At 51.8% G+C, this 27958-nt stretch overlaps 1 protein-coding gene across 5 annotated transcripts; it reads right to left on the minus strand.

Moving 5' to 3' along the window:
- Positions 1-4518: 4518 nt before the first annotated feature.
- MYCBPAP (MYCBP associated protein) lies at positions 4519-27840 on the minus strand. 5 transcript variants are annotated; one of them, XM_037993686.2, is made up of 19 exons: positions 27477-27567; positions 19662-19789; positions 18889-19048; positions 18643-18746; positions 17599-17782; positions 17229-17344; positions 16530-16677; positions 15132-15247; positions 14926-15041; positions 14289-14397; positions 13218-13407; positions 12582-12769; positions 11301-11447; positions 9771-10157; positions 8619-8740; positions 7773-7888; positions 7186-7343; positions 6850-7020; positions 4519-4663 (listed from the first exon to the last, which is right to left on the minus strand). In XM_037993686.2, the coding sequence occupies exons 1-19, from the start codon at positions 27550-27552 to the stop codon at positions 4562-4564; spliced, it is 2838 nt and encodes a 945-aa protein (XP_037849614.2). In that variant the 5' UTR covers positions 27553-27567; the 3' UTR covers positions 4519-4561. The 5 variants fall into 5 exon arrangements, with proteins under 5 accessions (XP_037849614.2, XP_037849612.2, XP_037849613.2 ...); XM_037993684.2 differs by lacking the exon at positions 27477-27567 and adding an exon at positions 27705-27839 and having other exon boundaries at positions 6850-7023; positions 7213-7343; positions 14926-15247; XM_037993685.2 differs by lacking the exons at positions 4519-4663; positions 27477-27567 and adding an exon at positions 27705-27839 and having other exon boundaries at positions 6009-7023; positions 7213-7343.
- Between the last annotated feature and the right edge of the window lie 118 nt (positions 27841-27958).

Consider the following 27958-nt stretch of genomic DNA (forward strand, 5'->3'; position numbering starts at 1 on the left):
GTGAGCCATGGTCATGCCAGTGCACTCCCACCTGGGCAACAGAGCAAGACCCTGTAATATTAAGTGACTTGTCCGAGATCACAGAGCTGCTACATGGGGGACCAAGGAAGACCTAGGGGGTCTTCCTAGGGGGACAAGATGACCCTAGGAAGCCCCACCTAAGAGTGCATGGCCTCATAGGGGAATGCTAACAGGATTCCAGGAAAGCTCGCTTGCCTTGCTTCTGCTCCGCCACCGCCTCTGTTTCTGCTGAGATCTAGCTTAAGACCTGTCCTTCCCAGCTCCTCAGCTCACTTTTCTCATATTGTTAATTTTTGTAGTTTGGTGCATTCAACACCTATTTCCTGGAGGCCTTTTCTGAGCCAGGCATCATGCCAGGCACAGAACACACGCCTTGGTCCACCCACGTTCAGTTGAGAGGGTACAGAAAATCACAGTCCAGTGTGGGAGTGCAGAGCCGCCCAGGAAGACCCAAGCCAGGAAAATCAGGGGAGACTTCCTAGAGGAGGTGGTGGCGGAGCTGAGATCCAAGATCCAAGGGAAGAGTAAGGAGGAGTGAACCATCGAGTCAGGGGAGGGCAGCTCAGAAGAAATGCTGTGAACTGGGCCAGAAGACAAGAAAGCAAGGATCATTTGAGGAAGGCTGCCTCTCAGAGATCTGGCCAAAGCCAACACTCCCGCCTGCCACCACCACTGCCACCCCCCACTTACACATGAAAGTGTTGAGGCCAGAGAAGGGATGAGACCTGCCTGCGTCGTATGGCACGTAAGTGGCAGAGCCTCGACTAACATCTAGGTCTCCAGAAGACTAATCCAATCCTTATTGTCAGTGTTACCCAGCTTAGTCATTAATTCATCGGATTGCTTTACTGTCTCAGTCCCACCTTCTCAGCTAGAATGGAAGCTCCCTGAAAGTAGGAACAGTCTGGGTTCTCCAAAGCTCCAAAGCCCCAAAGCCCTGGACACATGGTGGACCTCAGCTACCCCAGCAGGGAGAAAAGCCAGGCCAGCCCAATTCGCCCCTAATAGCCGCAGGTCCAAGCTGTCTGCTGAATACAACCCCAGGCCCCAGGTCCTCCCAAGGTCCTTTCAGAAACCAAAAGAGGAATTCCTGACCACCGCCATTCCTCCCACACTAGCGCTGGTCTGTGCATGCACACACACACTGGCTGGGCCTGCAGAGCTTCCACTTCACCCGTGAACTCTCCCCCACCCACCAAACAACTCTCGGCTCCACCCTCCATCCCAGCCTTTGCCCCAGCTGGTCCCCAGGCTGCCAGAAGCAGGAATCTCAAGGAGACCTTCCCCCACCCGACACCATGTTCCTTCCACCCCAGCCCCGCCAGTGCTGGGCTCAGTTCAAAGCGGCCCCACGCTTTGAAAACACGCCTTGGCAGGTTTTGTTTGGGGCCCAGAGAATAGGATCCCGTGGGAGCAGACGAGGTGGAGAGTGCCTGGCCCACAGCGCAGCCTACCTTTTGTCTCCTGTCTGTCTTTCCTTCCAGCGGGTGGTGGGCCTTCTGTGGGGATGCCACGGCCACAACTTGTTTAACTCCTGCCCTCCCCCTTGCTAGTGACTCAGACCTGCCTTCACCTCCCCATCCCGCGACTGGGGGTGGCAGAGTCAAGATGGGAAATAATGTGCATCAAAGCCCGCCCAGCGCACACCCCTACCGGCTGGCCACTGGAAGTAGCAGAACCAGTCGAGCACTGACTCCACCAGAGCCCTACCTGGACCTGGCTGCCCTGGCCCTCCGGCCCGGCCCAGTTAGGGGCACCAGCCTCTGGAAGGGGACTCTCAGTGTGGGCCCAGCGGCCCTGCCTGGACCTTTCTCACAGGAGGTGGGCATTCTCTGCACACCCTGCAGGGGCTGGGGGGAAGTGTGGGGTCAGAAACATGGGGATGAACACCTTGATATTCCTTCTCTGGAGTTTGAGGGAACACGGTGAGGCTGCCAGAGCACAGAGAGGGGAGGAGGAAAGGAAGGAACGCGGGAGGGAGCAGCTGGGAGCACTGCCAGCAGTGTTACAAGCAAAGGGTTTTATCGAACACAATATGCCCAGAAATAAAAGGGAGTGAAACAGAAACCCAGCGGCCGATAAGGCAGTGGCAGTAGCAGCAGCAGTCCTGGGCAGCTGGAGATGGAATTACTGCAGTGACCTTGAGCCGGACCCTGTCAGGTGGAGGGAAGGGCACAGAGAGGGCAGGGCCTGAGAATTCAGAGATGAGGGAGAGGACAGAGGAAGGAGGAGGCTGAGGGGATGGGAGCATGGCCAGCAGGCGGTGGGATGGGCCACGGGGCATGGAGTATCAGCTCTCGCCTACATACAGGGTCCCAAGGAGAACTGCGCAGTAGGGAGGGGCTGCTCTTCTCAGGGCCTGCAGGATGGGGGATCTGGAGAGCTTCCCAAAAGTCAGGACCGAAAAACGCAGCTCGCTCGTCCCCAGCAAGGGCTTCAGAGAAATGGAAAGAACCCAAATCTGTCCAGTCACACGTGCATGAGTTTGCGCAAAGTCTGTGCACCCACCAGCCCAGCCCACACCCCATTCCCGTCCTCTGCTAAGGTGGGCTCCAGCCCCTGCCTCCAAATCAGGTCCAGCCTGAGCAGTGGGGAATGACAGTGCCCTTCTTGATGCTGTAGGAATGGGGGTGAGCTTGAGCTCTAAGCTTCTGGCCACTGTAACAGCTGCCTCCTGGGAGCACAGGAGATGGGGGAGGGGGGCTACCCTGAGGCTAGAGGTGTGCATGAGGGGCTGAGGAAGAGGAAACAGCAGAGATGTGCAGAAGGAGTCTGTGGGGAATGCCACCAAAGATACTAAGTCCCAGGATGGATGGGGAGGGGGCCCTGAGCCCCTTTCTGGGGGCTGCAGGGAGGGAGGGGTGGCAGGAATGAAACCTTTAGGTCCTCTACAGCTCAGCCTTCTCCCTCGCACCTGGAAAAGAGACTAAGCCCCAAGCCCACTCTTTGCTCCCCACCACCTCCCACCTTCCATGCCGCCACTGCCAGGGAGGGGGCCAGGGAGGAGCTTACCTCCAGTGCGGGCTCCCTCGGCCCCAGCCCCGGCCCGAGTAGCCTCTGCGGTGACCCTCCAACCTGTGCAGCAGGGGGACGGCACAGCCTCGGGAGCGTCTCCAGAGCCATCCACCATGGGCCCTCGTCCCAGAGAGCCACCTGCTCCCAGGAGGCGCAGACCCCTCAGAGGTGCAGCGGCAGGGTCCCTGGAATGGGTAGCAGCTCTTCCCGCGTGCGTTTGCCTCCTAGCCAGCGCCAGGCAGCACTCTGAGGAAAGTTGCTCAGCTGGCCCGGCAGGTCTGCCTCAGCAGTAACAGGACACAGGAGGAAGCGCAGGGCAGGTTAACCCCTTCCTGCTGGCCAAGCAGGTGGTGCATTGAGAGGTGGGGGGCCTGCCTGTTGGCCGCCCCCAGTGAGTGCAGATCTGGAGCCAGTGCTGGCGACCCGATCCCCTCTGCTTTGAGTTAACCCTTCCCCTGCCTCTTCAACAGGAAAGGAGGGGGGCTCCAACACCCCCACCACATCACTCCCCTTCCTTCCTTGGGCCAGGAGGACATTAAAGGAGAGGGTAGGGCCATTCCCTGGGGCTGGCTTTTTGGTGGAGCCCCTGCCTTCTAGGGGAGGAGGGCATCAGGACTCCAGCACAGCCCCCTCCCTGCCTTTCCCACACGGAGTCAGATCCTGCTCTCCATCCTCCTTCTGCATCTCAACTGGAGGATCCCTGAGGCCCACTTAAGGACGCCCACCCACCCATAAACCAAAGTTGTTCTTCAAACTGGGAGCCTGGAGTGCTGTTCACATGGGGAACCCAGTCCCAAATGGTTATGACTGACAGAAGACAATGATGGGCATGAGTCTGAGCTGACAGTACCTTTCTGAGAGCCATTTCTAGCCTGTTTCATGTTCCCTTGAGCAAGGGAGGTAGCATGAAGATCAGCAGCTGTTTTTAAGGCAGAAAGATGGCTCAAGGCCAGATAGTTTGAGATGAGGAGGGGATAAGGAAGACTAGACCCCAAAATAACAAGGTGATGTGGCCTCTAGAGCTGAAAAGGTGTGGTGAGCATGATCTGCAGGGACTGAGTTGGGGCCCTGGGACCCAGCTGAAGGGAGATAGCAGGGAGCCAGGTCCCATGGGTCTAGTTCTACTCCTCATCTCACACTTTGTCATACTTGGTGATGACACTTCGGGAAGACCTGGCTCCAGGAAGCATGACCCTAAAAGTTTGGGACAAGGAAGCCAAAGGCGGGGACTACCAGAGGTGACACACTGTGTCCTGTCACCTGACTCCTTGTCTTGCTACCAACCTGCTCTTCTGCTTGGCATCCCTCACATCACCTCCCCAGCTATGTCTCTCTCCTCCTGCTGGAGGGCTCTGGCAGCTGGCAGGAGGGGATCTGAGGGCAGATGGGACATGGGAGGACCTGGACCAGGAGATGACCTAGCCAAGATCCATCATGTAAGACACAGAGGCACACAGAAGTAGTAGAAACTTGAAGGTTCTTTATTAATTAACCCGTTTTCCAGAAGGTTGCTTGGGCCCGAGAGTCACCTGCAGAGACGCAAAGGCTCCTCGACATTCTTTATGGGGCTGAGCTCATCAGCCAGGACCATCAGGTCGGTCACCAGGGTGTCCACCAGCCCATGGACCTGGAAGAACGGGACAACATCACAGGCAGGGTTTGCTCTGTGGGAGGCACCTATATATCAACTGTGCTGTGGGAGAATAGCTGGAGAGGGGAAAGAAACCAGTTGTTTGTGAAAGAATTTCACAAGTTCAAAGTTCTTCTGAAATAATTTTTGGTTTTGCTTTTTTTTTTTTTAAAGACAGGATCTCTCTGTCACCCAGGCTGAAGTCCAGTGGTGTGATCATGGCTCACTGCAAGCCTTGACTTCCCTGGCTCAGGTGATTCTCCCACCTCAGCCTCCCAAGTAACTGGGACTACAGGCGTGCACCACCACACCTGGCTAATTTTTTTCTATTTTTTTTTTAGAGATGGAGTTTCACCACATTGCCCAGGCTAGTCTTGAACTCCTGGGCTCAAGCAATCCACCTGCTTTTGCAGTTTTATTTTTGAAACCAATCTGGGGAGGTGGCCCTGCGCCGGTACCTTTGACATATGGAGGCACTGGAGCCAGGTTGTTAAAGGGGAACTCCAGGGATCCCATGGAGCAGTGCCCATTTAGCTGTTTGGGGCAGGCCTGGGCTCAGTCCCAGTTCTACTCTGATCTCCTGGAGGCCAATTTTCCTTCCTGTATGATAACAGATCCACACACTGAAAGGTCTCTGGGACTGAGCCCTCCAATGGGGTTGGATCATACAAGCCCAGGCAAGTTGATTCTTTTTTTTATTTTTTTCTGAAGAGATGGGGTCTCCCTGTGTTGTCTAGGCTGATGTCGAACTCCTGGGCTCAAGCAATCCACCTGCCTCAGCCTCCCAAAGTGCTAGGATTACAGGTGTGAGCCACCGGTGCCTGGCCAGCAAATCGATTCTCTTTTTTTTTTTTTTTTTTTTTTTGGAGATAAGAGTCTTGCTCTGTCACCCAGGCTGGAGTGAAATGGCATGATCTCAGCTCACTGCAACCTCCACTTCCCGGGTTCAAGCGATTCTTGTGCCTTAGTCACCCAAGTAGCTGGGAGTATAGGTGAGTGTCATGCCTGGCTAATTTTTTGTATTTTTAGTAGAAATGGGATCTCACCATGTTGCCCAGGCTGGTCTCAAATGCCTGAGCTCAGGCAATCTGCCCACCTTGGCCTCCCAAAGTGCTAGGATTACAGGCATGAGCCACTGCACCTGGTCTGCTAGTTGATTCTTAATATCAAAGAGCCATGGAAGGGTCGACCCCCATGGGTCCTCAGAGCCCTTTAATTACTTTCTAGACCCCATCAACCATCAGATATCTTAGTGATGTCACCAGTGGCAAAGGGAACTTTTGATCAAATGAGATCCAGAGTGTGAACACAATACATGATGTAATCCCAGCTCCCCAGGTGTCCACCTTAGAAGAATACAAGGCATGGCCATTAGACATACTGACATATTGAAAATGGCTTTGTGGACCTCCCTTCCAAAACAAACAACAATAGTAACAAAAAAACAAAACGCAAAACCTGGGTGAATCTCTAAGGACCTGCTACTTAAGAACGGATTAGGATGAAGTCTCTCTAGTCCTTCAAAAACCTTACAATTGATGGGAATGCACCCTACATGGTGTTCTCCCAAGGAACACGTCTGCCAGGATGCACCTAACAGGGAGTAAGTGGAAGCAGCATAAAGAGAAGGGCTTCCTTCCTCTCTATTCCCCTAGAGTCTGTTCTCCAAAGGGCAGCCAGAGCCATCTTCTAAAGCCTATCAGACCCTATCGCGTTGCTCTTCAAAACCTTGCATGACTTCTCATTTCCACTCCGAAAAATCCCAAGTCTTCACAGTAGCCTACAAACCATCCCTCACCCCTATGACCTGTTCCCCATCTACCACCCTATCCCTTCTGGCCCCTCCCTCCTGTGGCAGTTGCTCCCCCTGCCTAAAGCACTCTTCACTGGATGTCCATTTGGCCTCCCTTCCCCTCCCTTCAAGTCTTTGTGGGTTGTCATCTCCTCACTGAGACCTCTGTGCCTCCACTCCCTGCCTGGTCTATCTTCTCTCACATCGTGCTCATCACCTAACATGCTAGGCACATTTCTTATTCATGAGGCCTGTCTCACACACGAGGATGCCCTTCCTGAAGCAGCTCTGCTTCCACCATGATGGAGTGGGCACTTATTGTATGCAGACTGAACGGAATAAATGAGGCAGGTGGGAGGTGGGGGAATGGCTGCTGGGTGCTTCCCTTTACCTCGCTGTGCAGCCTCTGGGTGTATTTCTCCATGACCAGGGTGTCTGTGGGTTCTTGAGAAGGGAGGTTGATGTCAGGGATAGGGTCTTCCAAGGAAAACCTGTCCCGACTTGTAGATTTTATGACTTTCTTGTCATCCTTTGCCCTGTGCTTCTTGCTGTTGGGATGGTCCTGCTGGGAGAGGGAGACACACACAGCCTTCAGGAGCACCAGAGGTAGGCCCAGGATGTCCTCAACAGTAGCTCACTGGGAGAGCCTGGGCACATGCCCACCTCCACAGCCCCCACATCTGCAGCCCCTCCAATCCCCTCCCCAGCCCCACCTGGCCCAGACCACGCCCCAGCATGACTCCTTCCTGACTACCCTGGCTCCTTTCTTGTCTTCTTTGTCTTTGATCCCCAGTTGCTTCTTTTCCTGGGCTGCTCCTTTCCGCTCCTCCTTCCCAACTTTCCCCACAGGTACCTTCACTTCCATGATGGCAGGTGATTTTTGATCTAAGGGAGGTGGGTGGAAGAAAATGTGACAGGCCCCCAGCAGCCTAGTGGATGCTGCAGGCACGTGAGGAGGCTTGAGGGGAGGTGGAAAAGCAAAGGACAATAGCCTTGAGCCCTGGTAGGCGCGTGACTTCATGAAACAGGACTGTGGTGTTTCTGTGTTCTGGTCCCGGCTCTGCCATGCTCCCATGAATGACCATGGATAAGTCATTTAACTTTGCTGGGATTACTAAACCAAGGTGGTCACTAAGGTAGCTTCTGGGTACCACATCCTGGCAGCTGATAGAAGGGGGTAAGGGGCCTACTCCATGGGCTCAGCCTAGCAGAGCTTCCACCATAGGAGTATGACTGGCCCAGGCACTGCTGCCTGTCCATTCAGAGAGATGAGGAGGGCTATGCAGAGGTGTGGTTGGTTGCACAAGATCTGACCTTGCTCTTCAGGCACATTCAAATAGATGGTCTCCTTCTCAGGCAGGCCCAGCAGAGACCTCAGCCACAGGGAATGGCTCACCAGGCTGTCAATCACATCTCGCCACAGCTGCAAACTAGAGGGCAAGATATAGTGGAGAAATGCCATCACTCACTTGTCCTTGAACCTGCAGAGGCTTGGGTCCCTCCCTTCAAAGACCCTGGTGCTAGGAACTGCTGTGGAAATGCCACACGCCTGAGCAGCCAGCATCCTCACTGTTCCCCACCAGGGCAAGTGCTTGGAGGGGGTTCTGGCTTGCCTTGGGTGGCAACCAAGAAAAAACATGGCCCAGGACTAGGGTTAGGAGGTCTGCATGAATTCAGTCCTACTTCAAAGGGCTTGAGGCCAGGGCCAGACTTGGGCCCAGTCCCACTGGAGGGGCTGAACCTTGCATGAGACTTCCAGCATAAGGCTCTTGGGGCTTGTCCTGAGGGCCTTGAAAAGGACCCCACGCCTATACAAGCAAGTTCCAAACAGGCACTGGGGAGGGTGACAGCAGAGAAGTGAAGCTTTTAATGGAATCTGCCCCCACCCTTCTTTCTGCCCTCTGGCTTCTCCTTTTTTCATTCCTCTGCTCATTGAGAAGGAAAAAGGAAAAAACAGGAAGAAAAAAAAGTGAAGGTGTTTGATCTGCTGTGACTGCTCTCCAGTGAGCAGCAGGCACCACAGGGTTCCAGAACATGGAATGTTTGCGGCATGCTCTAGCAACCTGAGCTCAAGGGAAACTCAGAGTCCTGGAGTCCCAAGACCCCTGCAGATGCCACAAAGGGAAGGAGATGGGGCGGCTCTCCTGGCAGGGCACCTACCCCATCTGGTGCAGGAGGTTGGACTGCAATGGCCTTGGCTTCTGGCACAGCTCCAGGGCTGCTTTGTTGAGCCTCATCAGCGCATCCTCTCTCTGGTTCTCATCAGGGAGCACCATCACTGCCTGGCAGGGTCATGGGCACCATTCTGCACCAGGACACCAAGGCTCTCTGTGTCCTCTAGTGAAGGGCATGGTGATGTGGGGATGGGTGGCAGGGGACCAGAAACCAGGAGGGGATGCAGCCATGGAGAGCTGTCTGGGTGCCTTTGGTGGGAGCCAGGGACCCCCCTCAGAAATCTGTACCTATGAACCCCTTCTCCAAGATTTGCCAGGGTCAGAGAGTGGACCCCCCTCCTGGAACATAGAAGCGCGGGCACCCCAGACAAAAACAGGTAACCCGGCTGGGCACGGTGGCTCACGCCTGTAATTCCAGCACTTTGCGGGGGTGAAGCGGGTGGATCACCTGAGGTCAGGAGTTCGAGACCAGCCTGACCAACATGGTGAAACCCCGTCTCTACTAAAAATACAAAATTGGCCTGGCATAGTGGCTCACGCCTGTAACACCAGCACTTTGGGAGGCCAAGGTGGGTGGATCATGAGGTCAGGAGTTTGAGGCCAGCCTGGCCAACATAGTGAAACCCCGTCTCTACTAAAAATACAAAAATTAGCTGGATGTGGTGGTGCATGCCTGTAGTCCCAGCTGCTCTGGCAGGCTGAGGCAGGAGAGTCACTTGAACCCAGGAGGCAGAGGTTGCAGTGAGCCGAAATTGCACCACTACACTCCAGCCTGGGTAACACAGCAAGACTCCACCAAAAAAAATTTAGCCAGGTGTGGTGGCGCATGCCAGTAATCTCAGCTACTTGGAAGGCTGAGGCAGGAGAATCGCTTGAACCTGGGAGGCGGAGGTTGCAGTGAGTTGAGATCGTGCCACTGCACTCCAGCCTGGGCAACAAGAGCAAAACTTCATCTCAAAGATAGATAGATAGATAGATAGATAGATAGATAGATAGATAGATAACCCAAGAGATCACTTTCTCTGGGCTCTCAGATTTTGTTTCTTTGCCCATGGAGCAAGAGGGGCTGCTGGGGCCTCCTTTGCTGGTTCGAGGCAGGAATATTCTCTACCAACGCCTTCCAGGGTCTTGGAAGCACCTTTCTGAAATCCTCCAAGCAGAGATTCCACTCCAGCAGGGGAAGGCCATCCGGCTCCCAGGGGCTCTTGGCGCTGTCCACCTCTGGGCTTTCCTCCACCAGGATCTCCTCCATGATGCTCTTCTGCTGAGGACTCTTGGTTCCCACTCTGGCCTTCTGGGATCCGGATTCCCTGAGGGCCTCGTTCTCAGGCTGGGGCACTTGAGGTTCAGAAATGGGGCTCCTAAAGTGCGGTAAGAGCTCGGCATTCACAGAGGCCTTCTCTGTGGCTATGGGGCTGACGTGCTCCTTGTCCCCTGGCCTGGCCTCCTCAGCGTTGGGGGGCAGGGTCATGTACTGGCGCCACAGTTCATGCAGGCTTTGCACCACTTGGTGCTCGTAATGCAGCTGCAGCAGAAGATGGGAAGGCTTGTGAGGGAGAGGCTGGGGTGCAGGCACCGGAGCCCATGCCAGCTGGCCCTGGCTTCTTCCCGTTCCCCTGAGGGCACTGATGGAGGAGGCAGGGAGGAAGCCAGCAGGAGGGCTGCAGCCAGAGGGGCCCCCTACTTCCTTTTCAACCTGGGAACCTCCAAGTTGAAGTTATTTTTTTGCATTTGGGCTTCCAAGGAAGCCTGGGTTTGAATGAAGGAGTTGTGAAGCTCCGTTCTCATCAAGAATCCACTTATTAGCAAAATTACCCTGGGCAAATTACTTCATCTTTCTGGGCCTCAGTTTCCTCAATGTAAATGAGGATGTAAATAGTACCAGGGCCAGGCACAATGGCTCAAGCCTGCAATCCCAGTGCTTTGGGAGGCCAGGGTAGGAGGATCACTTGAACCCAGGAGTTCAAGACTGGCCTGTGTGACAGAGAGAGATCCTATCTCTACCAAAAAAAAAAAAAAGAGAGAGAGAGAAATTAGCTGAGCATGGTGATGCATGCCTGTAGTCCTAGCTACTCAGGAGGCTGAGGTGGGAGGATCACCTGAGCTGGGGAGTTTGAGGTCACAGTGAGCTATGAGTGGGACACTGTACTCTGGCCTGGAGTGTGACAGAGTGACATGCTATTTCTAAAAAATAAATAAATAAAAATAAGTAGTACCCATCTCATAGGACTGCTGTGAGGAGAGGTGAGGTATTCATGGAAGATGTGTGCAGAACAGAGTTTGACACACAAAAGAGTTTGCTATTACTCTCACCTACGGCAGCAGTCACAACCTTTTTGGCACCAGGGACTGGTTTCATGGAAGACAATTTTTCCACGGATGGCAGGGAGTAGGGGAATGGTTTCAGGATGAAACTGTTCCACCTCAGATCATCAGGCATTAGTTAGATTCTCGTAAGGAGTGTGTAACCTCGATCCCTCGCATGTGCAGTTCACAATAAGATTCGCGCTCCTATGAGAATCTAATGCCACTGCTGATCTGACAGGAGGCAGAGCTCAGGCGGTAACGCTGGCTCACCCACTGCTCACCTGCTGCTGTGCGACCTGGGGGTTGGGGACCCTTGACTCAGGGCACACATGATGGGACAGAGGCTGGTGCTGGGCCTCACCTGAGGATTCCTGTGCTGGAACAAGTCTTCCTTGGTGAGATAGGCATCCACAGGTGATGGTGTGCGCTCCGGGGTCAAGACCCCCATCAGCACCTCCTGCAGCACTTCGTGAACGATGGTGACTGCCTCATGGGCCGTCAGTTTGCTCTGCAAATGGGAAGGTGGCAGAGGATGGCAGCCCAGGCTCTCAAAACCCATGCATCCTTCAGGAAGTTGGAGCCCCCAGGACTTTGTGCCTTCCTAGGGTCTGAGTTCCTGGCATTGGCGCTCTCTCTCTCTCTCTTTCTCTCTCTCTCTCAATATCTCTCACACACACACACACACACACACACACACACACACACACACACGCCTGTTCTAAGACCCAAAAGCCTCTGAATCTCTCCAGACATCCTTGTTCCTTAAAATGGATGAAAAGGATCCAGAGGAGGGCCAGTTCCAGGGAAGGCTGCTGCTGCCTGGGGCCTGGTGGTCACACAGTTAGCATGTCACCAGATTAGGAAGAAGGGGTGGGGCACACAGTGGGGGTGCTTCTGAGGATGGTGGTGAACCTTCATCAGGCTTCAGTCAGTGTCACAGAAACACAGGGGAGGGGCACCTTGTGTGAAACATGAGTGCTACAGTCAGTGAGTAAAGCAAGCATGACATTGTCAAAATGACCTTTGATCACCACTGGCTGAGCTCCAGCTGAAGGAGCCGGCCTTGTGACTGGGGACCACAAAAAATAAAAAAGCGCAGCTTTCTACCAAATCCCAGGATGCATGGCTCAGATGGCCACACTGTGAAACTGATTCGGGGGGACAGATTCCCAGCTCCCACCTCACACTCACTCCAGAGTTGTCAGCTGATTGAGTGGGACGGTGGGCAGACTCACCCTGCTATTTATTAATTATTATCCCTGGTTTTGAAGTCTTGTCGGTTAAACGCAACTCCACTGTATAGTACTAGACAGCGATGAACAAAACACAGACCAGTGCATAGGGCCACGCATTGTTTGTACTTTACACAGTCTGCCTCTTAGGCTCAGTCTAATTTCTTTCTAACTCAGTGGGGCCATGCATGGCATTGCTGCAAGCTGCTCCTCACCTGCCTAGCCAGTGCACCCATCTTTTACATCACAAGCCCTGGCAAGTGTTCATGGAGCAAAATTAGTTACCTGTTTGCTAAAAATTCAGTTCTCCTCTTAGGCTGGGAGAAATACCATCCCTGCAGGCACTGCCAGGAAGAATAGCAGGATACCCTAGCTGATGCCCACAGCAGCCATGGTCCTGGGTCCCTTACCTCCAGTACTTTCCTCTCATCCTCAAAAACATCCTGGGTCAGGGAGACTGCATGGAGATTGACTTGCAGCACAGCACCTCCTAATAGAGTAGGATGGGTTCGAAACTCCCAAAATTCCCTGAAGATCCCAGCAGTCAAAGACTTGAAGAAGAAGGTAAAGGTTTTAGTTTCTCCAGGCAGAATCACACCTGAGAGGGACAGAGACTGAGGTTTTCAACATGCAGGAGCTGGCTGAGCCCCAGACCTGTATGCTCCTACATGCAGTTAACTGAGCCCCAGGCCAGGTGACTGGCCAACCATCCCAGTTTGCCCAGGGCTGAGAGGTTTCCTGGAAAGGGGGATTTTGAGTGCTAAAGTCCCAGGCAAACGGAGACAGCTGGCCACCCTAGCTCCAGGCCTGTGCATCTAGATAACTGAGCCCCTAGAACGTTTCTGCTCCCAGGTGGCTCACCTCCCTGGGTTCTCAAGTTCCGTCAGTCTCTCAACAGACATGAATAGTCAGGCCATACATTTTACGGAAGGAATGAGAGGGACTCAAACTTACAGGAGCTGGGCCATAACTAAATTTTGATGTCTCACGAGGATAAAACCGGCCCCAGACAGGAGCCAGCGTGTAGGGTGGCTTCTCCCAAGTACCTTCCCGGCTGTTAAAGTAAAATCGCTGCATCCTGTTTTTCTTCAGGTCTTGGAAAGTGTCCGGTTGGTGCTGCCGTCGCCAGTCATACCAAATGGCCACGGTGCCATTATTGACCACAGTCAGTTCTGAGGAGGTTTTCTCGCCTTCTAGGGTTTCAAAGGTCAAGTGAACAGCAATCCCGACCTGCCTCTGGAAGGAGAAGGGACAAGAAATGTCTTTGCTGGAGACCCTGGCCTAGAGTGAACAACTCATCTGGTCTGCCCAGAACTTTTCTGGCTTTAGCACTGCAAGTATCGTGTCCCAGGCCTCCAGGGCTTGGCCACTGTCACACAGAGTGGTATCCTACTCCAATGTGGTTGTCTCTGAGGTTACCCTCAATAGTAAGTAGAGAAGATAATATATATAAAAATATAATTATATATATATATTTATATATAATTTTTTTTTTTTGAGACAGAGTTTCGCTCTTGTCACCCAGGTTGGAGTGCAATGGTGTGATCTCAGTTCACTACAACCCTGCCTCCTGGGTTCAAGCGATTCTCCTGCCTCAACTTTCCAAGTAGCAGGGATTACAGGTGTCCACCACCATGCCCCGCTATTTTGTATTTTTAGTATAGAGATAGGGTTTCACCATGTTGGCCAGGGCTGGTCTTAACTCCTGATGTCAGGTGATCCAGCCACGTCAGCCTCCCAAAGTGCTGGGATTACAGGCGTGAACCTCCACGCCTGGTCAGATAAAATATATTTTATACCCAATGAACATTTCTATTCCTTAGCATCTGAAGAATATTTTGGAACTTTCTTAGAGCCATACCTACTTGAGAGAGTTTGCTTGTTTACATGCTTGGGGGCTAGGTATAAGCCCCAAGTGGCTTATGACAGTCTGCAGCCTTGTGATTTTATTCTTGCTCAAGTTAGTGTTGCTGTCACCATTTTCAGATGAGCTGAATGCATGACCAGATAAAAACGCAAACAGGAGACTGTGCAGGCTGCTGGTTACTGCCACAGACACCTCGGGGCTGCACCCCCGAGGGAGGCCCTCCAAGCAGGTGCAGTGGAGGCAGTTTTACCTTGTTCTGTGGATTACTGCCTCTGATCCAGCAAGCTGGCTTCCCACAGAACAGAAGAGAAGGGCCGAGAATAGGCATGGGGACATCAGAGGAACTGGCCAATGTGCCTCTGTAAGAAAAGCCAATGACTTATTTTCTCTTAGGCTGCCAGTCATGCCATGTGGAACCCCACAGAAATGGTCACCAGGAAGCCGAGAAACACAACCAGCTCCACCCTGCAATGGAGTATGATCAACTCCACTCCTGTGCAGCTTCCTCCTGACCCATTGCTCTAGGTGGGAGGTTCTTAGAAACACACAGACTCTTCAAGCCCTCCTGCCAGAGCTATTCATGGTACACAGAGATACACAGACTCTCCATGCCAGAGGCATTCACAGCAGTGGGAGGGTCTAGAGAGCCCTCACTTGACCAGCAAGGGAATGTCTGGGAAATCCCCATTAGGAGTTGTTGGAAAGGAGCAGGTGGCAACAGGAAAGCTAGCACAGCTGCTGGAATGGGTTCAAGGAGTGGGTGGCAACCACTGGAGAGAAGCTAGGCTGGAGGCACCCTGATCTCAGGGAGGGAAGCCTGCTCTTTCATACTGGTAGTTGCTGGAGAACTCTTCAGCCTCCCTCCCCCGGGTTTAGGCTGCACTCACAAGTATGTTGTCTCTTCAGAGGAGCTTCCCTGACTTCTTTCAAACACTGTGTAGTCTTCCACAGTAACAGCTGAGAAGGGCTGCCCTTTGCCCACCACCTCCAGGCCATCAATATCCTCCGAGAGATGGAGAAAGGTTGGAAGAGCTGACTGAAGGCAGGCACTGCCCCAAGGCGCTTCTGACTGGGGCATGGAGGCCATACTAACCTGCTGGCTGAAATCCAGCTCTGCCATGATTTTCTGCAGCTCCTTGCGTCGGTAGATCAGAAATAGACTCCGATCCCAGGTGTAGCGGTATGAAGCGTCCCTCTGGGCTGGTAATCCTAGCATGAGGTCCAAGGACCCTCAACACAGGCTGCTGCCATGCCCCCTTGCTCACCCACTTCTCAAGGGCTCTGAGAGTGCCTATCCCAACACCATTTCTAGGAAGGATGAAAAATACAGCTTCCCTGCAGCAGCTGGACTCCGCTCTCCTGTCCCGTATCTCCTCAGCAGCCCTACACAAGACTGCTGCAAAATTAGCTTCCAAATAGCCAAATTTTTGGATGATAGTAAAAATGATAATAGCAGCTACCTTTTACTGAGTGCTTAATGAGTCAGAACTTAATACATTTCATATCTCATTTAGCCCTATCACAACTCTGTGCATATTTTACAGATAAGGAAACTACAGGCCAGAGGGGTTCAACCACTCTGGGGTTCACTAACATGACATGGCTGGGACCTGAACCCAGGCAGCCTGACAGGCTCTAAAGCAGATATGCTCAAGAGAAACAGGATGCAAACCACAAACACAAGCCACATGTGTCACTGAAAGTTTTCTAGATGCCACACTGAAAAAGGAAAAAAGAAACAGGTGGGATTCATTTTAGTAATATAGTTTATTTATTTTATTTATTTATTTTTTGAGACAGAGTTTTGCTCTTGTTGCCCAGGCTGGAGTGCAGTGGCATGATCTTGGCTCACTGCAACCTCCACCTCCCAGATTCAAGCAATTCTCCTGCCTCAGCCTCCCAAGTAGCTGGGAGTATAGGTGCGCACCACCATGCCCAGCTAATTTTTGTATTTTTAGTAGAGATGAGGTTTCACCATGTTGGCCAGGCTGGTTTTGAACTTCTGACCTCAAGTGATCCATCTGCCTCAGCCTCCCAAAGTGCTGGGATTACAGGCGTGAGCCACTGTGCCCGGCCTCATTTTAGTAATATAGTTTATTTAACTCAGTATATAAAAAATATTGTCATTTTGACATGTAATCAATATAAAAATGATTAATAAAATATATTGTTTTCACACTAAAGCCAGTGTCCAGTTGACAGCACTTCTCAGTGCAGGGCAGCCACGGTCCAGGTGCTCACTGGTGGCATGCAACTGAAGGCTCCACACTGGATGGCAGCTCTATGGCTGCACTCCAGTTTCCTAGCTCTCTCACTGTTTTACTGAAGAAAAGGAAGAGGGAGCCAGACTTCAGGAAGACTCTGGGACTTGCCTAAGGCCACAGAGAAACAGGCCCTGGGCCGCACTGTAGAGCCATGCTGGCCACTGCCACACTACCCTGCCTCTGGGCCAGGCACAAGATGCCAGCTGGCTTACAGCCCTGCGCCTCACCTGTCTCCACCCGGATGGAGTGGGGCTTCCCAATGTGAGTGATGGGCTCCATAAGGCCACGCTGAGTTTTTGTCTTGGTCATGACCAGACCTGTCATCTCATCTCCCAAGTATTCCAGTCGACTCCAGAACCCACTGTTCTCCCAGCTCTGGCAAGGAAGGAAAGGTGAGTCAGATTACCTGGACACCTCAGCCAGATGCTGGTGGAGATGTGGGAAGAGAAGCACCACCACAGGCTACAGATGCTCCCTCTGGGGAATTCACCGCTGCCATGATTGCAGAACAGAAGCATCCACTGCCGCGTTTTCTGGACACCCTGTTGTCATCTTTACCTGCCCCCAGCTAGATGGTGTGGGTTGGTACAGGTACTGCACTGGTCTACCAGAACAAAGAGGGGGGACTCTTCAGCCTCTCTCCTTAGGGTGTAGGCTTCACTCAGTCTAAGCTCCTAGGAGACAAACACTAAGACTACTCTAATAACTCGCTACCTGTGTGGCCACCACAGGCCGAATAACTTTACTGACTAATCATAGAATTTAGTAAAGGCCTTGAGGGCTTAATGATGCTTTGCAATGGATAGGTTTTTTTCTCCCCAGCTGTGCCACCTGAAACCAGCATCCCTGTGTCCAGACACCTGCCCCCCATCCCCCTCCTCCGTGCCACCCCCTGCCCCCGGGGCACTTAGGACAGGTGGCCTCACTTTCCTATCACGCCGCGTTGGAAGTGTGCAGTCAATGAGCTCCCGCTCCTCCTGGATCCGTCTGTAGGTCTCCCCAGTGTGCATGAGCAGCTCACTGATCGGCTTCTTTAGGTGTTCTAGAGAGAAAGGCAAGATTGCAGCCACTCTGCCAAACCAGAACAAACAGGGGCCTTGGCAGTCGGCAGTCTGCATCGGGCAGCCTCCCTCACGGGGCTGATTTCAGGACCCACTGAAGCTTCAGAGTGAGACGCTCTTGGGAGTGAACAGCACAAATGTGGTCAGCCCGAGGCCAGGCTCTGGAGGAGTAAACAATCCAGCAGAGCCTTGCGCCAGATGGAGGCTGGGCGGGAGCCCTGTCTGCTCTGCTCACCACTGAGGGCTTCCTGCTGCTTCTTCCGCAGGGCTATGTTACGCTGCCAGTTTTTCAGAAAGTTGTGCTGAGGAGGTGGGGCCCAGGGAGGTCTCTTCTCTTCTTTTGGGGCTTTTTGCTTTGACTCTCCTTTAGCAGAGATGAGGGTCATCAGACAGGGTGAGGTAGGTATCAGCTCAGCCAGCTGAAAAGTACAACATAGGCATGTGGAGGGCAGTGACAAGGCTCTGGGCGGGGCTGAGCACACATTTCCTGAGGCCTAAACCCATGCTGTTATCCCACTGTGCTGAGAATCCCTCCTCTTCAGGACTCCAGGGTAGCCAGTGACAGAAAATAAATCCCAGAAGCAGGGGGCCCTGAAAGCAGCTGTCAGTCCACTCTCCCACAGAAAGGGAACTTCTGTTTCAAGATTGGGGTCAACATCTTCTAGTGTTATTGGTCCTCCTCACAACTGACATTGATTGACACCTTCACCCATGTGTAAATGGAAGCATTCTTACATGGCCCCAGGCCCCTTAGCACCTGACCAGAGTCAGCCTGGATCCAGGGAAGCAAAAGGAAGAGACAGGAGAAGCACTGCATGATGGGAAGGTTGAAAAGATACAGAATCTTCCCATGGCCCAGGAAGCAGTGGGAAGCCACCTTCCTCCACCACGTGGAGTGAGGAGGGCAGGCCAGTCTCCAGAGAAGGGAAAATCAAGACAGTGCACAGAGCAGAAGGAAATGAGGCATATGGGCCCTGAGTCCTGATGCCTTTCTGGGTTCAGTCTACTCAGACCCAGGTACTCCCACCTTGGGTTCCATGAGGCAGTCTCTGGAATCCTTATAGTAAATCCCCGACTTCACTGAAGCCAGCTTCAGCTGCCTTTTGCGCCTTGCAACTGAAGTGTCTAACTATTCTGGGAGAGGGTCCCTTATCAACTCAGACTCGAAACCTAGAGACTAAACTGTCTCTTTAACCCCAGCCCTGCTTGACTCTGTCAGGTGGAAGACCGAAATGACTTCAGTGACTGCTCTCATCCGGGTAGTTCTGTGCAAACAAACCCGGGTGTTCCCTCGAGCAAGTGCAATTCTCTTAAAGTCCTGGAGACTCCCCAAGATGTGGTGGGGCAGGATCTGGTCACTGCCATCGAAGCTGTCACCGGGATCTGTGAGGATAAAAGAAGAAAGGGGAAAGAAGCTGTGGGTGGGCAACTCTCAAGAGGGCAACTTTCTGATGGAGACTGGGTTTGTCTTGAGGTTGACCCATGAGTTGAAAGACAGTAAAGCCAGGGCTGAGACTGGATGTACCAGAGTAGTCCAGAGGCTTTGTGGCTGCATCGGGATTTGCAGGACGTGCTACAAGGTGGCAGACCTTCCTCCTAGGATCCGTGGGTTTGAGTTTACGGATGATAAATCTCTGGGTAATGACGCGTTTATCTTCCTTTTCAGTAAGGCGAGGAATATGTTGCTAAAAAGAAATAAAACAAAGGAGAATTCCACCTGTGGTGGAAGGAGGAAGAGCACCACCCATCTCCTCCGTTCTAGTTCTAGGTGGAGTTCCTGAAGGCTGACAGATCTGTTTCTTCAGCTCTGCCCATATGTTCTGTTGAGGAAATGCCTGCATAACAGATATGTGACTTAGTAATATCCTGGAGGGAAAAAAAGAACATCTTATGCCTCCAGATAGTTCAGGTGAGAGATGGCTGACTCTCCCAGGTGAAGCATGGGGTTAGGGTTTAGCAGCTTTACCCAGAGCTGTACCTTTGCTCCTTAAACTCATCCTTCCTTCTGTGAAATGGGAATGATGGCACCTACCTCTATGGGAGCAAGATACCTCATCATCTCATTTCTCCCGTGGTTCTATAGGAATCTCAGAAATGTTAAAACAGACAACACAGGGAATTCCTTAAGGTGGTAAAGTGAAAAGAATCTGTGTTCAGTGGATTTTTGCATGGAGTTAGACACTCCCCATGAGTAGGGAGATGGTGGGAAGACAGTGGACATGGCTGGTGTTCTAGACCACTCAGGCTGCTGGCAGGGAAACGTTTCTATGATAAGGGAAGCTTAGGCTTCATCCTCACCTCCTTCAAGTCTTCCTTCTTAATGGCCAAAGCAAGAATGTCATCTCCTTGTAGGACATTGCTAACAGGTTCAGGCTCTTCCTGAATTGGGGGTGTGGGTTGTTCAGGTCCCTTTGCCCGTTTCTTTTCTGAAGAGAAGCAGAAAGTTATTAAGTCCTTAAAGAGCTCCTTCTGTATATGTCAATATATACACACAAAAGTATAAATATATACTAGACTCCATGGGGGGGGGGTGTGGTGCAGAGCTGGCCAGCTGGAGAGATAGCAGAGGCTGCCAAGGTGGCCTGGGCAGCACTTTGCTGGGGCAAGAGGAGTTCCCTCTGGAGGGCCCCCTACCCACAGCCTCTGGCTCACCACAGTGACTAAGACTTCTGTAGCCAGAATTTAGATCAGAAGATGCTTCATTTCAGGCCAGGTATGGTGGCTAATGCCTGTAATCCCAGCACTTTAGGAGGCTGACACAGGAGGATCACTTGAGGCCAGGAGTTCGAGACCAGCCGGCCAACATGGTGAAACCCCGCCCCCACTGAAAATACAAAAATTAGCCAGACCCATGCCTGTAGTCCCAGCTACTCGGGCAGCTAAGGCAGGAGAATCACTTGAGCCCGGGAAGTAGAGGTTGCAGTGAGTTGAGATCGCGCTACTGCACTCCAACCTGGGCAACAGAGCGAGACTCTGTCTCAAAAACAAAACAAAACAAAACAAAAAGATGTTCATTTCGGGTGCCATGGTGCAAGCCTGGAATCCCAACACTTTTGAGAAGCCAAGGCAGGTGGATTGCTTGGGCCCAGGAGTTCAAGACTAGCCTGGGCAACATAGTTGAGACTCCATCTGTACAAAAAAGATTATTTTTAATATGCAAAAAGATGTTCCATTTCAGGTTATGCTATTTATAAGCTGGACAGTCTTGGGCACACATCACTTAACCTCTCTAGGCCTCAGGCTTCCCATGTGTACAAAGAGTCAGTTGGACTAAATCAGTGGTTCCCAACTATTAGTCCAATGTCTGCCTCAGAATCTTGGGAGGAGTTTTATGAATACAGCTTCCTGGCTACTGCATGGAGCCAGGGAGCTGCAATTTTTTCAACTCCCTAGGTGCTTCTGATGCACAGTGGTTTGGGACAACTGAACTAGATGTTTTGCCAGTGTCCTCCAGTGCTGGCACTGATCCATGCTTCTGGGTGAAGGCATTGGGTTTCATAAGACACTGGTTAAAATGCAGAATCTCTGTGGGGGAAGCAGAACATTCACCACTGGCCATTTATTGCACACTATTTCATTAAAGAAACATTGTTGAGCGGGTGCGGTGGCTCAAGCCTGTAATCCCAGCACTTTGGGAGGCCGAGACGGGCAGATCACGAGGTCAGGAGATTGAGACCATCCTGGCTAACACGGTGAAACCCTGTCTCTACTAAAAAATACAAAAAACTAGTCGGGCGAGGTGGCGGGTGCCTGTAGTCCCAGCTACTCGGGAGACTGAGGCAGGAGAATGGCGTAAACCTGGGAGGTGGAGCCTGCAGTGAGCTGAGATCCAGCCACTGCACTCCAGCCTGGGCAACAGAGCGAGACTCCGTCTCAAAAAAAAAAAAAAAAAAAAAAAAAAGATTGTTTAAGCAGCTTCTCCGTGCCAGGCACTGTGCTAGGTTCTGGGGATCTATGTCAGAGCTTGTCTTTAAAGAGCACATGCCCAGTGGGAAACAAGACCGTGAAACAGACTGAACCAGAGTAACTACAGGAACATGGTGGGGAGGAATACCCAGCCCAGAGTCGACAGGTGTGGGAGGCGGGGGGGTCAGGGAGGGCTTCCTAAGGAAGGGATGTTTAAACAGAGCTGAAGAAAGAAGTTGGAGAAAGGAAAGGGCCCTGGGGAACAGGCATTCCAAAGAAAATAAAGAGGCATAGAGGCAAGAGAACGGAGCACATCCCTGGAACTCAAAGCATGTGTTTTTAAATAGCTAGAGTGTGGTGAGGTGGGAGGGAAGAGGCAGAGCCCAGAGAGAGCAGCAGCAGCCATATCGTGCAGAGCTCAGTGAGCCATGTGAAGGCTTACCCCATGGGTAATATAGCATGCCAAGGAATGGATTAAGAGTTGCAAGATATTGGGAGGCCAAAGCAGGCAGATCGCTTGAGCCCAGCAGTTCAAGACCAGTCTGGGCTCTATAAACAAAATACAAAAATTACCCAGGCATGGTAGTACATACCTGTAGTCCCAACCACTTGAGAGGCTGAGGGGAAGGACAGCCTGAGCCCAGGAGGTCAAGGCTGCAGTGAGCCAAGATTGTGCCACTGCACTCGAGCCTGGGTGACAGAACAAGACCCTGTCTCTAAGAAAACAAAACAAAAAATCCTGCAAGACCGAGATGAGCGTATGAATGTATTTAAGAGTCTGTTGTGGCAGCCAGAGCATGACATTGACAACACCTGGGGCAGAAGGGGGTCACAGGTCACTTTCCAATGAGGACACACTCCCTGCCTTCCTTTCACAGAGGTGGCTTAACAGGTTCAAACACATCTCATTTCTCTGGCTGGTCAACCCTGTCATTTTCCCTCTAGTTCAGAATGGTTTGATATAAGGCCCTACATAAAACAATCAAAAGAAAATCTAAGTTCTGCCTTTAGGGAGTTTAAAACAAAATTTAGTTTTATCCACTGCTTCTCACAGCACCGTAATCTTTAAGAGGCAGTATCACTAAAACATCAAGGCAGGTGTTTTGGTTAATAAAATCAAACTTTTTTAAAGGAAATTTCCATAGAGTTGGTGGCCAAAAAAACTCACACCAAAATCATTCCAAACATAGTTCTAAATTCAGCCTGTTGGCCAGGTGCAGTGGCTCACGCTTGTAATCCCAACACTTTGGGAGGCCGAGATGGGAGGACTGCTTGAGGCCAGGAGTTCAAAACCAGCCTGGGCAACACAGGAGAACCTATCCTTAAAAATTTTTTTGTTTTTCTGTTAGAAAAAAATAATAAATTTGGCCTATCATCCACAGTCTGTTTCTGTGATGGGGTCAGCAAAGGTTCGGGAGTATCTGTCTGTTAAATGCACGCCTCTGTGCACACAAACACACATGCGGGGCTGACAGCTGAACCCCGAGTTCCAGTGTCATCTGCCGCCAAGTGTGGAGATGCAGCCTTGGGCTTTGATTTCTACCTCCCCTCTCCCTTCTACACAAACTCACCAAAGTGGGTGGCAGCCTATGAGAACTGAGATCAGTTGAAGGTCTGCTTTTGTAAATATTTTGGTATTACCTGTATTTTCTAGGACATTTGCTTCCTCTATCCATAACCTTGACTGGGTTGACATCTTTCCAAGTGATTAAACATCTCCAGATGTGTGTTTTTTACTGGTGGGTACACAATTACCATGTGTCAACAAAACTTTCAACACTGCTGAAGATTTTTGGGGGCCAAAGCTCGCATCCCTTCAGTGATAGAGAAGCCAATCTTTCATGTTTGGTTTAGATTGAAATAGTAAAACTCTGGTCTAAGGTTATTCTGAGAAAGTTATCTTTAATGTAGTCCAATGAATGCTCTGTTACTGCATACAGTCAGGGAGTGGTATGTTCTAGTTAATAAAATATTCATTAAAATGATATATACTTTTTTTTTTCTTGAGATAGAGTCTCACTCTGTCCCCCAGGCTGGAGTGCAGTGGCGTGATCTTGGCTCACTGGTGCGATCTCAGCTCACTACAACCTCCGCCTCCCAGGCTCAAGTGATTCTCCTGCCTCAGCCTCCCAAGTGGCTGGGAATACAGGCATGTGCCACCACGCCCAGCCTTTTTTTTTTTTTTTTGAGATGGAGTTTCGCTCTTGTTGCCCAGGCTAGAGTACAATGGCATGATCTCAGCTCACTGCAATTTCCGCCTCCCAGGTTCAAGCGATTCTCCTGCCTCAGCCTCCCAAGTAGTTGGCATTACAGGCATGCACCACCATGCCTGGCTAATTTTTTGTATTTTTAGTAAAGGCTGGGTTTCACCATGTTGACTAGGCTGGTCTTGAACTCCTGACCTCAGGTGATCCACCTGCCTCAACCTCCCAGAGTGCTGGGATTACAGGCATGAGCCACCGCGCCCGGCCACCCAACTATTTTCTGTATGTTTAGTAGAGACAGAGTTTCACCATGTTGGCCAGGTTGGTCTCAAACTCCTGACCTCAGGTGATGTGCTCGCCTCAGCCTCCCAAAGTGCTGGGATTACAGGCATGAGCCACTGTGCCCAGGGATATATATATCTTAAATTGCTCCTAGGGACCGTTTACCAAGCCTCTTCTATGTGCAATAAACTACAAAGACAGTGTAAAAGGTTAAGATATGGCTCCTTCTCTTGAGGTACTGAAAAATGTAACAGACGTGAATATACACCAATCATAACATAGTAGAGGAGTTCCTACATTTGCAGTACAGGCAATAGGTTTGGTTAGACATCAAAAAAGGAACAGATCCATGTGGATTATACAGTTCAGGGCTCTGAAGAAGGGTTCAGAGGAACAGCTGCAGAGGTGGCTCCACAGGCTGGGGCAGGCCTCGAAGGAGAGACACGTACAGGTATAGCAGCAAACCGAGATGCTCCAGGTGAGGTCAAAGTCCAAGCAAACCAGGGAGCAGGGCTGAGCATGGCATGTGAGTGGCACAATAACACAGAAAACTTGCTGGGGAGGTGGTGATGTTGGGGATGAGAGGGAAACCAGAGCATGACAGCTTTGTAAAGCATGGCTCAGGCATCTGATCTTTGGTCCAGGGGAGTGAGTTGATGACAGGCGCATTTCAGAATGATTCATCAGATGCGGAGAGCCAGATGGACCGGAGAGGCAGAGGCAAGCTGGGAAGACCAGGGAAGGAAGAGCCCCAGGGATCATTTTAGGACCTGCAGGAAGACTCCACAGGGCTGAGGTATGTCTGACTACTGAGCCTGTAGAGGCCCAGCACTCTCTGGTTCTTTGGTCTGGAATCCCAAGCTACAGGGCTCCTGGTGAGCCACCCAGCTGACATTTCTCCCTTGATGCTGACAGTGAGGGGTAAAAGAGACCACCCCGCTTGCATGGGGTAATCAGTCAGTCTCTGTTGGAGCTGGATCAGAGGGCTGGAAGCAAGGTGCTCAGGGGGGGATAGGAAGGGAGATGCAGAGGGGGGAACTATGGAGGGAGACGAAACCTGGACTCTTTCTGCTTCTTGTTTTATCTGAGTATTATTTGGTTTTAGTGTTGATTAAAGTCTTTGGGAAATTCTGACCTTAGGGTTGGGCTGGGGGAACCATGGAGGGGCTGTCCCTACTACGGCAGAGCTTTAATTCGTTGGGGAGGGGAATCTAATACTGCTGGGAGGGTTCTTAGCTTCTTAGCAACAAGACAGCAGGGGTAGGGGGGCACATGGCGGGAAGGCAGGGTACTGGGACTCAAAAAGGCTCTCAGGTCCCAAGAAACAGGTTTAAGTCACTGTTTTTGCTTTCCTTTTTGCTTAAGAATCAGAGACTTTGGAGAAACATCGCACAAGGTTACAAGATTACATTTGGTCATTAGCTGCCTTATATGGGGGCTGGGGGAGAGTACTGCACTACAACATTATAGGCTTCCCTGAGATATTTTTAAAAAGATATCTTGCATGCTAACCACTTCATTTTTTTCCCCCTCCTCACTCTGGTGCATGTTCTTAACTCAATGGTTAATTAACAAACTAAATTTTCTGCTTATTAAAAATAAATATGCAGTAAAAAAATCTTTCCTTGATTTGTTTATAGCAATTCAAATCTGATAAGATCTCCCAGAAACTATGTGAGCAGGAGGCAGTAGCTAGGAAAGCCCTTGACTGCCCTTGGGAAAGGGGACCAGATATTCCCTCTCTCTCAACTAGTAAAAAGTATGTCATGGGCCAGGCATGGTAGCTCATGCCTGTAATCCCAGCACTTTGGGAGGCCAAGGTGGGAGGATCGCTTGAGCCCAGGAGTTCAAGACCAGCCTGGGCAACTTGTCGCTACAAAAAAAAAAATTAGTCGGGCATGGTGGTGTGCACCTGTAATACCAGCTACTTGGGAGGCTGAGGCAGAAGGATCGCTTGAGCCCAGAAGTTCAAGGCTATAGTGAGCTATGATTGTACCACTGCACTCCATCCCGGGTGACAGAGCGAGGCCCTATCTCAAAATACATACATATATATATATAAAACATGTCATAAAACAGCATTGGACTTTTATTTTTTTAATAATGGGGGTCTCACTGTGTTGCCCAGTCTGGAATGCAGTCAGCTATTCACAGGTGTGATCATGAACTCCTGGCCTGCAACAATCCTCCTGCCACAGCCTCCTGAGCAGCTGAGACTGCAGATGTGCTCCACCATGCCCGGCTCAACATTGGACTTTTATACATGAAGAAACATAGAGCCACACTGAAAAGCGACTAAGCTCCTGTTAGTTTTCTGAGCGTCCCCTCTCCTCACACTGAGCTTTCACAACTCTGAGGCTGGGTCTCCCCAGGGTCTGCAAGAGCACATCAGGCTTTCTGACCTAGTACATAAAGCCCTTTCACGGTCTGGCCCCTGCCCTACCCACCTGTGCAGCCTCTTCTGGTTCCCACATGTACAGTTCCATAAACTCATGCTGCTTCCTAGACCTAGAGAAGCAAATCTCTCCTTTTTTTTTTTCCTTGTCTGCCATAGATGTCACCTTCTTCAGAGGACGTCCCCCTACAACCATCCCTGGTCTAGCTCAGGTGCTCTGAGGCCCCTGAAGCCCGATGGGCACCTACATTGCAGCATTTGTATTTCTACCTTTGTCTGGTTACTCCTCCAGGCGTTCATTAGACTGAGTTTCTTGAGGACCAGGGTCACACAGTTAATACCGATACCCTTCTGGTGAGCCACAGTACCACACGAAACCAGCTCTCAGTAAACAAAACTAGGCTGGGCACAGTGGTCCATGCCTGGAATCCCAGCAGTCTGTGAGGCTGAGACAGGAGTATCGCTTGAGGCCAAGAATTTGACACTAGCTGGGACAACATAGCAAGAGCCCTGTTTCCACACACACACACACACAAAGCTAAAAATGAAATTTAAAAATAAATAAATGGAAACAGCAAAAAAAGATCAAAAGGGGGTGGGTTGCAAATGAGAACATGTCCGTGGAAGTTGTCCGCTATCAGACGCCCTGTGGCTCTCCCAGGTGCAACCAGAAGGAAGCTGTAGAGGCCAGGAAGCAGTCATATCTAGCGACTCTTTTCAGGCTAAAGGAGCTGGATAAGTGTCATCCAGCTGGAAAGTGCACGTGGTAGGAAAAGGCAGTCAAAAACAGAACTAGCCAAGCAAGGCTTTTCTTCTGGGTTTTTCCAGCAGGAATCCTGAGTGACGCCTGCCCCCCATCAACCCTCCTCTACCGAAGAACCCCCTCAAGGTGACTGGTTTCACCACTCCATTCTTTCCTCTTCCCAAGGATCCCAATTCCTGGCCCTTCTACCCTTAAACTCTTTCCTGGCTCTTCTGCACCTCATCCAGTCTGGGGATCCTGCCTCCTGCATGCCACCCGAAGATGTGGTTAGAGGTAAAGGTATCCCTGCCTGCGCAAGGCCATCTCCCCAGCCAGTGGTCGCTGAGGCCCCTCTGTCAGTCTCCCACTTCCTATGTCCCCATTCTCAAGGCCCAGTGCGCTGTGGGTTCTTCCTGCCTTGCCCCCCCATCCCTAAGGGTCCTATCCCCAGTACCCTACTTCCCCGTGATCTTTCCTCCATCCCTGGTGCCATCCCCATCCTCCAGGCCCCGTGTCCTGAACTCATTCCAGGGACCGCTTCCCCTGTCAGGTTCTACTGAGCGCCCAAGGCAGTCAGCGCCAACCTTTGAAGCTCTCTGCGGCCTCTAATAATCTGGCTGGAGTTATTTTGAGGCGGGAATCCTTCTTTAGAGACTTCATGGTGCCGTCCCGGCGGTGAGCGTGACCCTGCACCGCCCAGCCCCGAGACACCGAGGCTGCGCCGCACCCGCGGCGACCCCGCGCACGCCCGCCAGCCAGCGGCCGCCACTGCGTCCGTAGCAACCGGCGCCCCGCGCGGGGAGGGCACCTACCAATCAACTTGGGCGGAGACTGCTTGGAAACCACCTTCTTCATCGGGCCGCGCACGCGCCCGCCGCCGGCGGCTCCAAGAGCGAAGGACCCCTAGAATGCCCCGCTGGCCCGACCCGTGACGCCACAGGCGGCGCCGACAAGCGCCGTGACGTCACCAGCCGGGCGGGGCGGGGGACCCGGGCGAGGACCCCCGCGAGTTGTGGGAGCCGAGGGCTGGGTGGGAGCGGCTGGCTGGTAGGGGTGCGGGAGCCAC

Source organism: Chlorocebus sabaeus, chromosome 16 (assembly GCF_047675955.1).
Source record: "Chlorocebus sabaeus isolate Y175 chromosome 16, mChlSab1.0.hap1, whole genome shotgun sequence".
Classification (NCBI taxonomy): domain Eukaryota; kingdom Metazoa; phylum Chordata; class Mammalia; order Primates; family Cercopithecidae; genus Chlorocebus; species Chlorocebus sabaeus.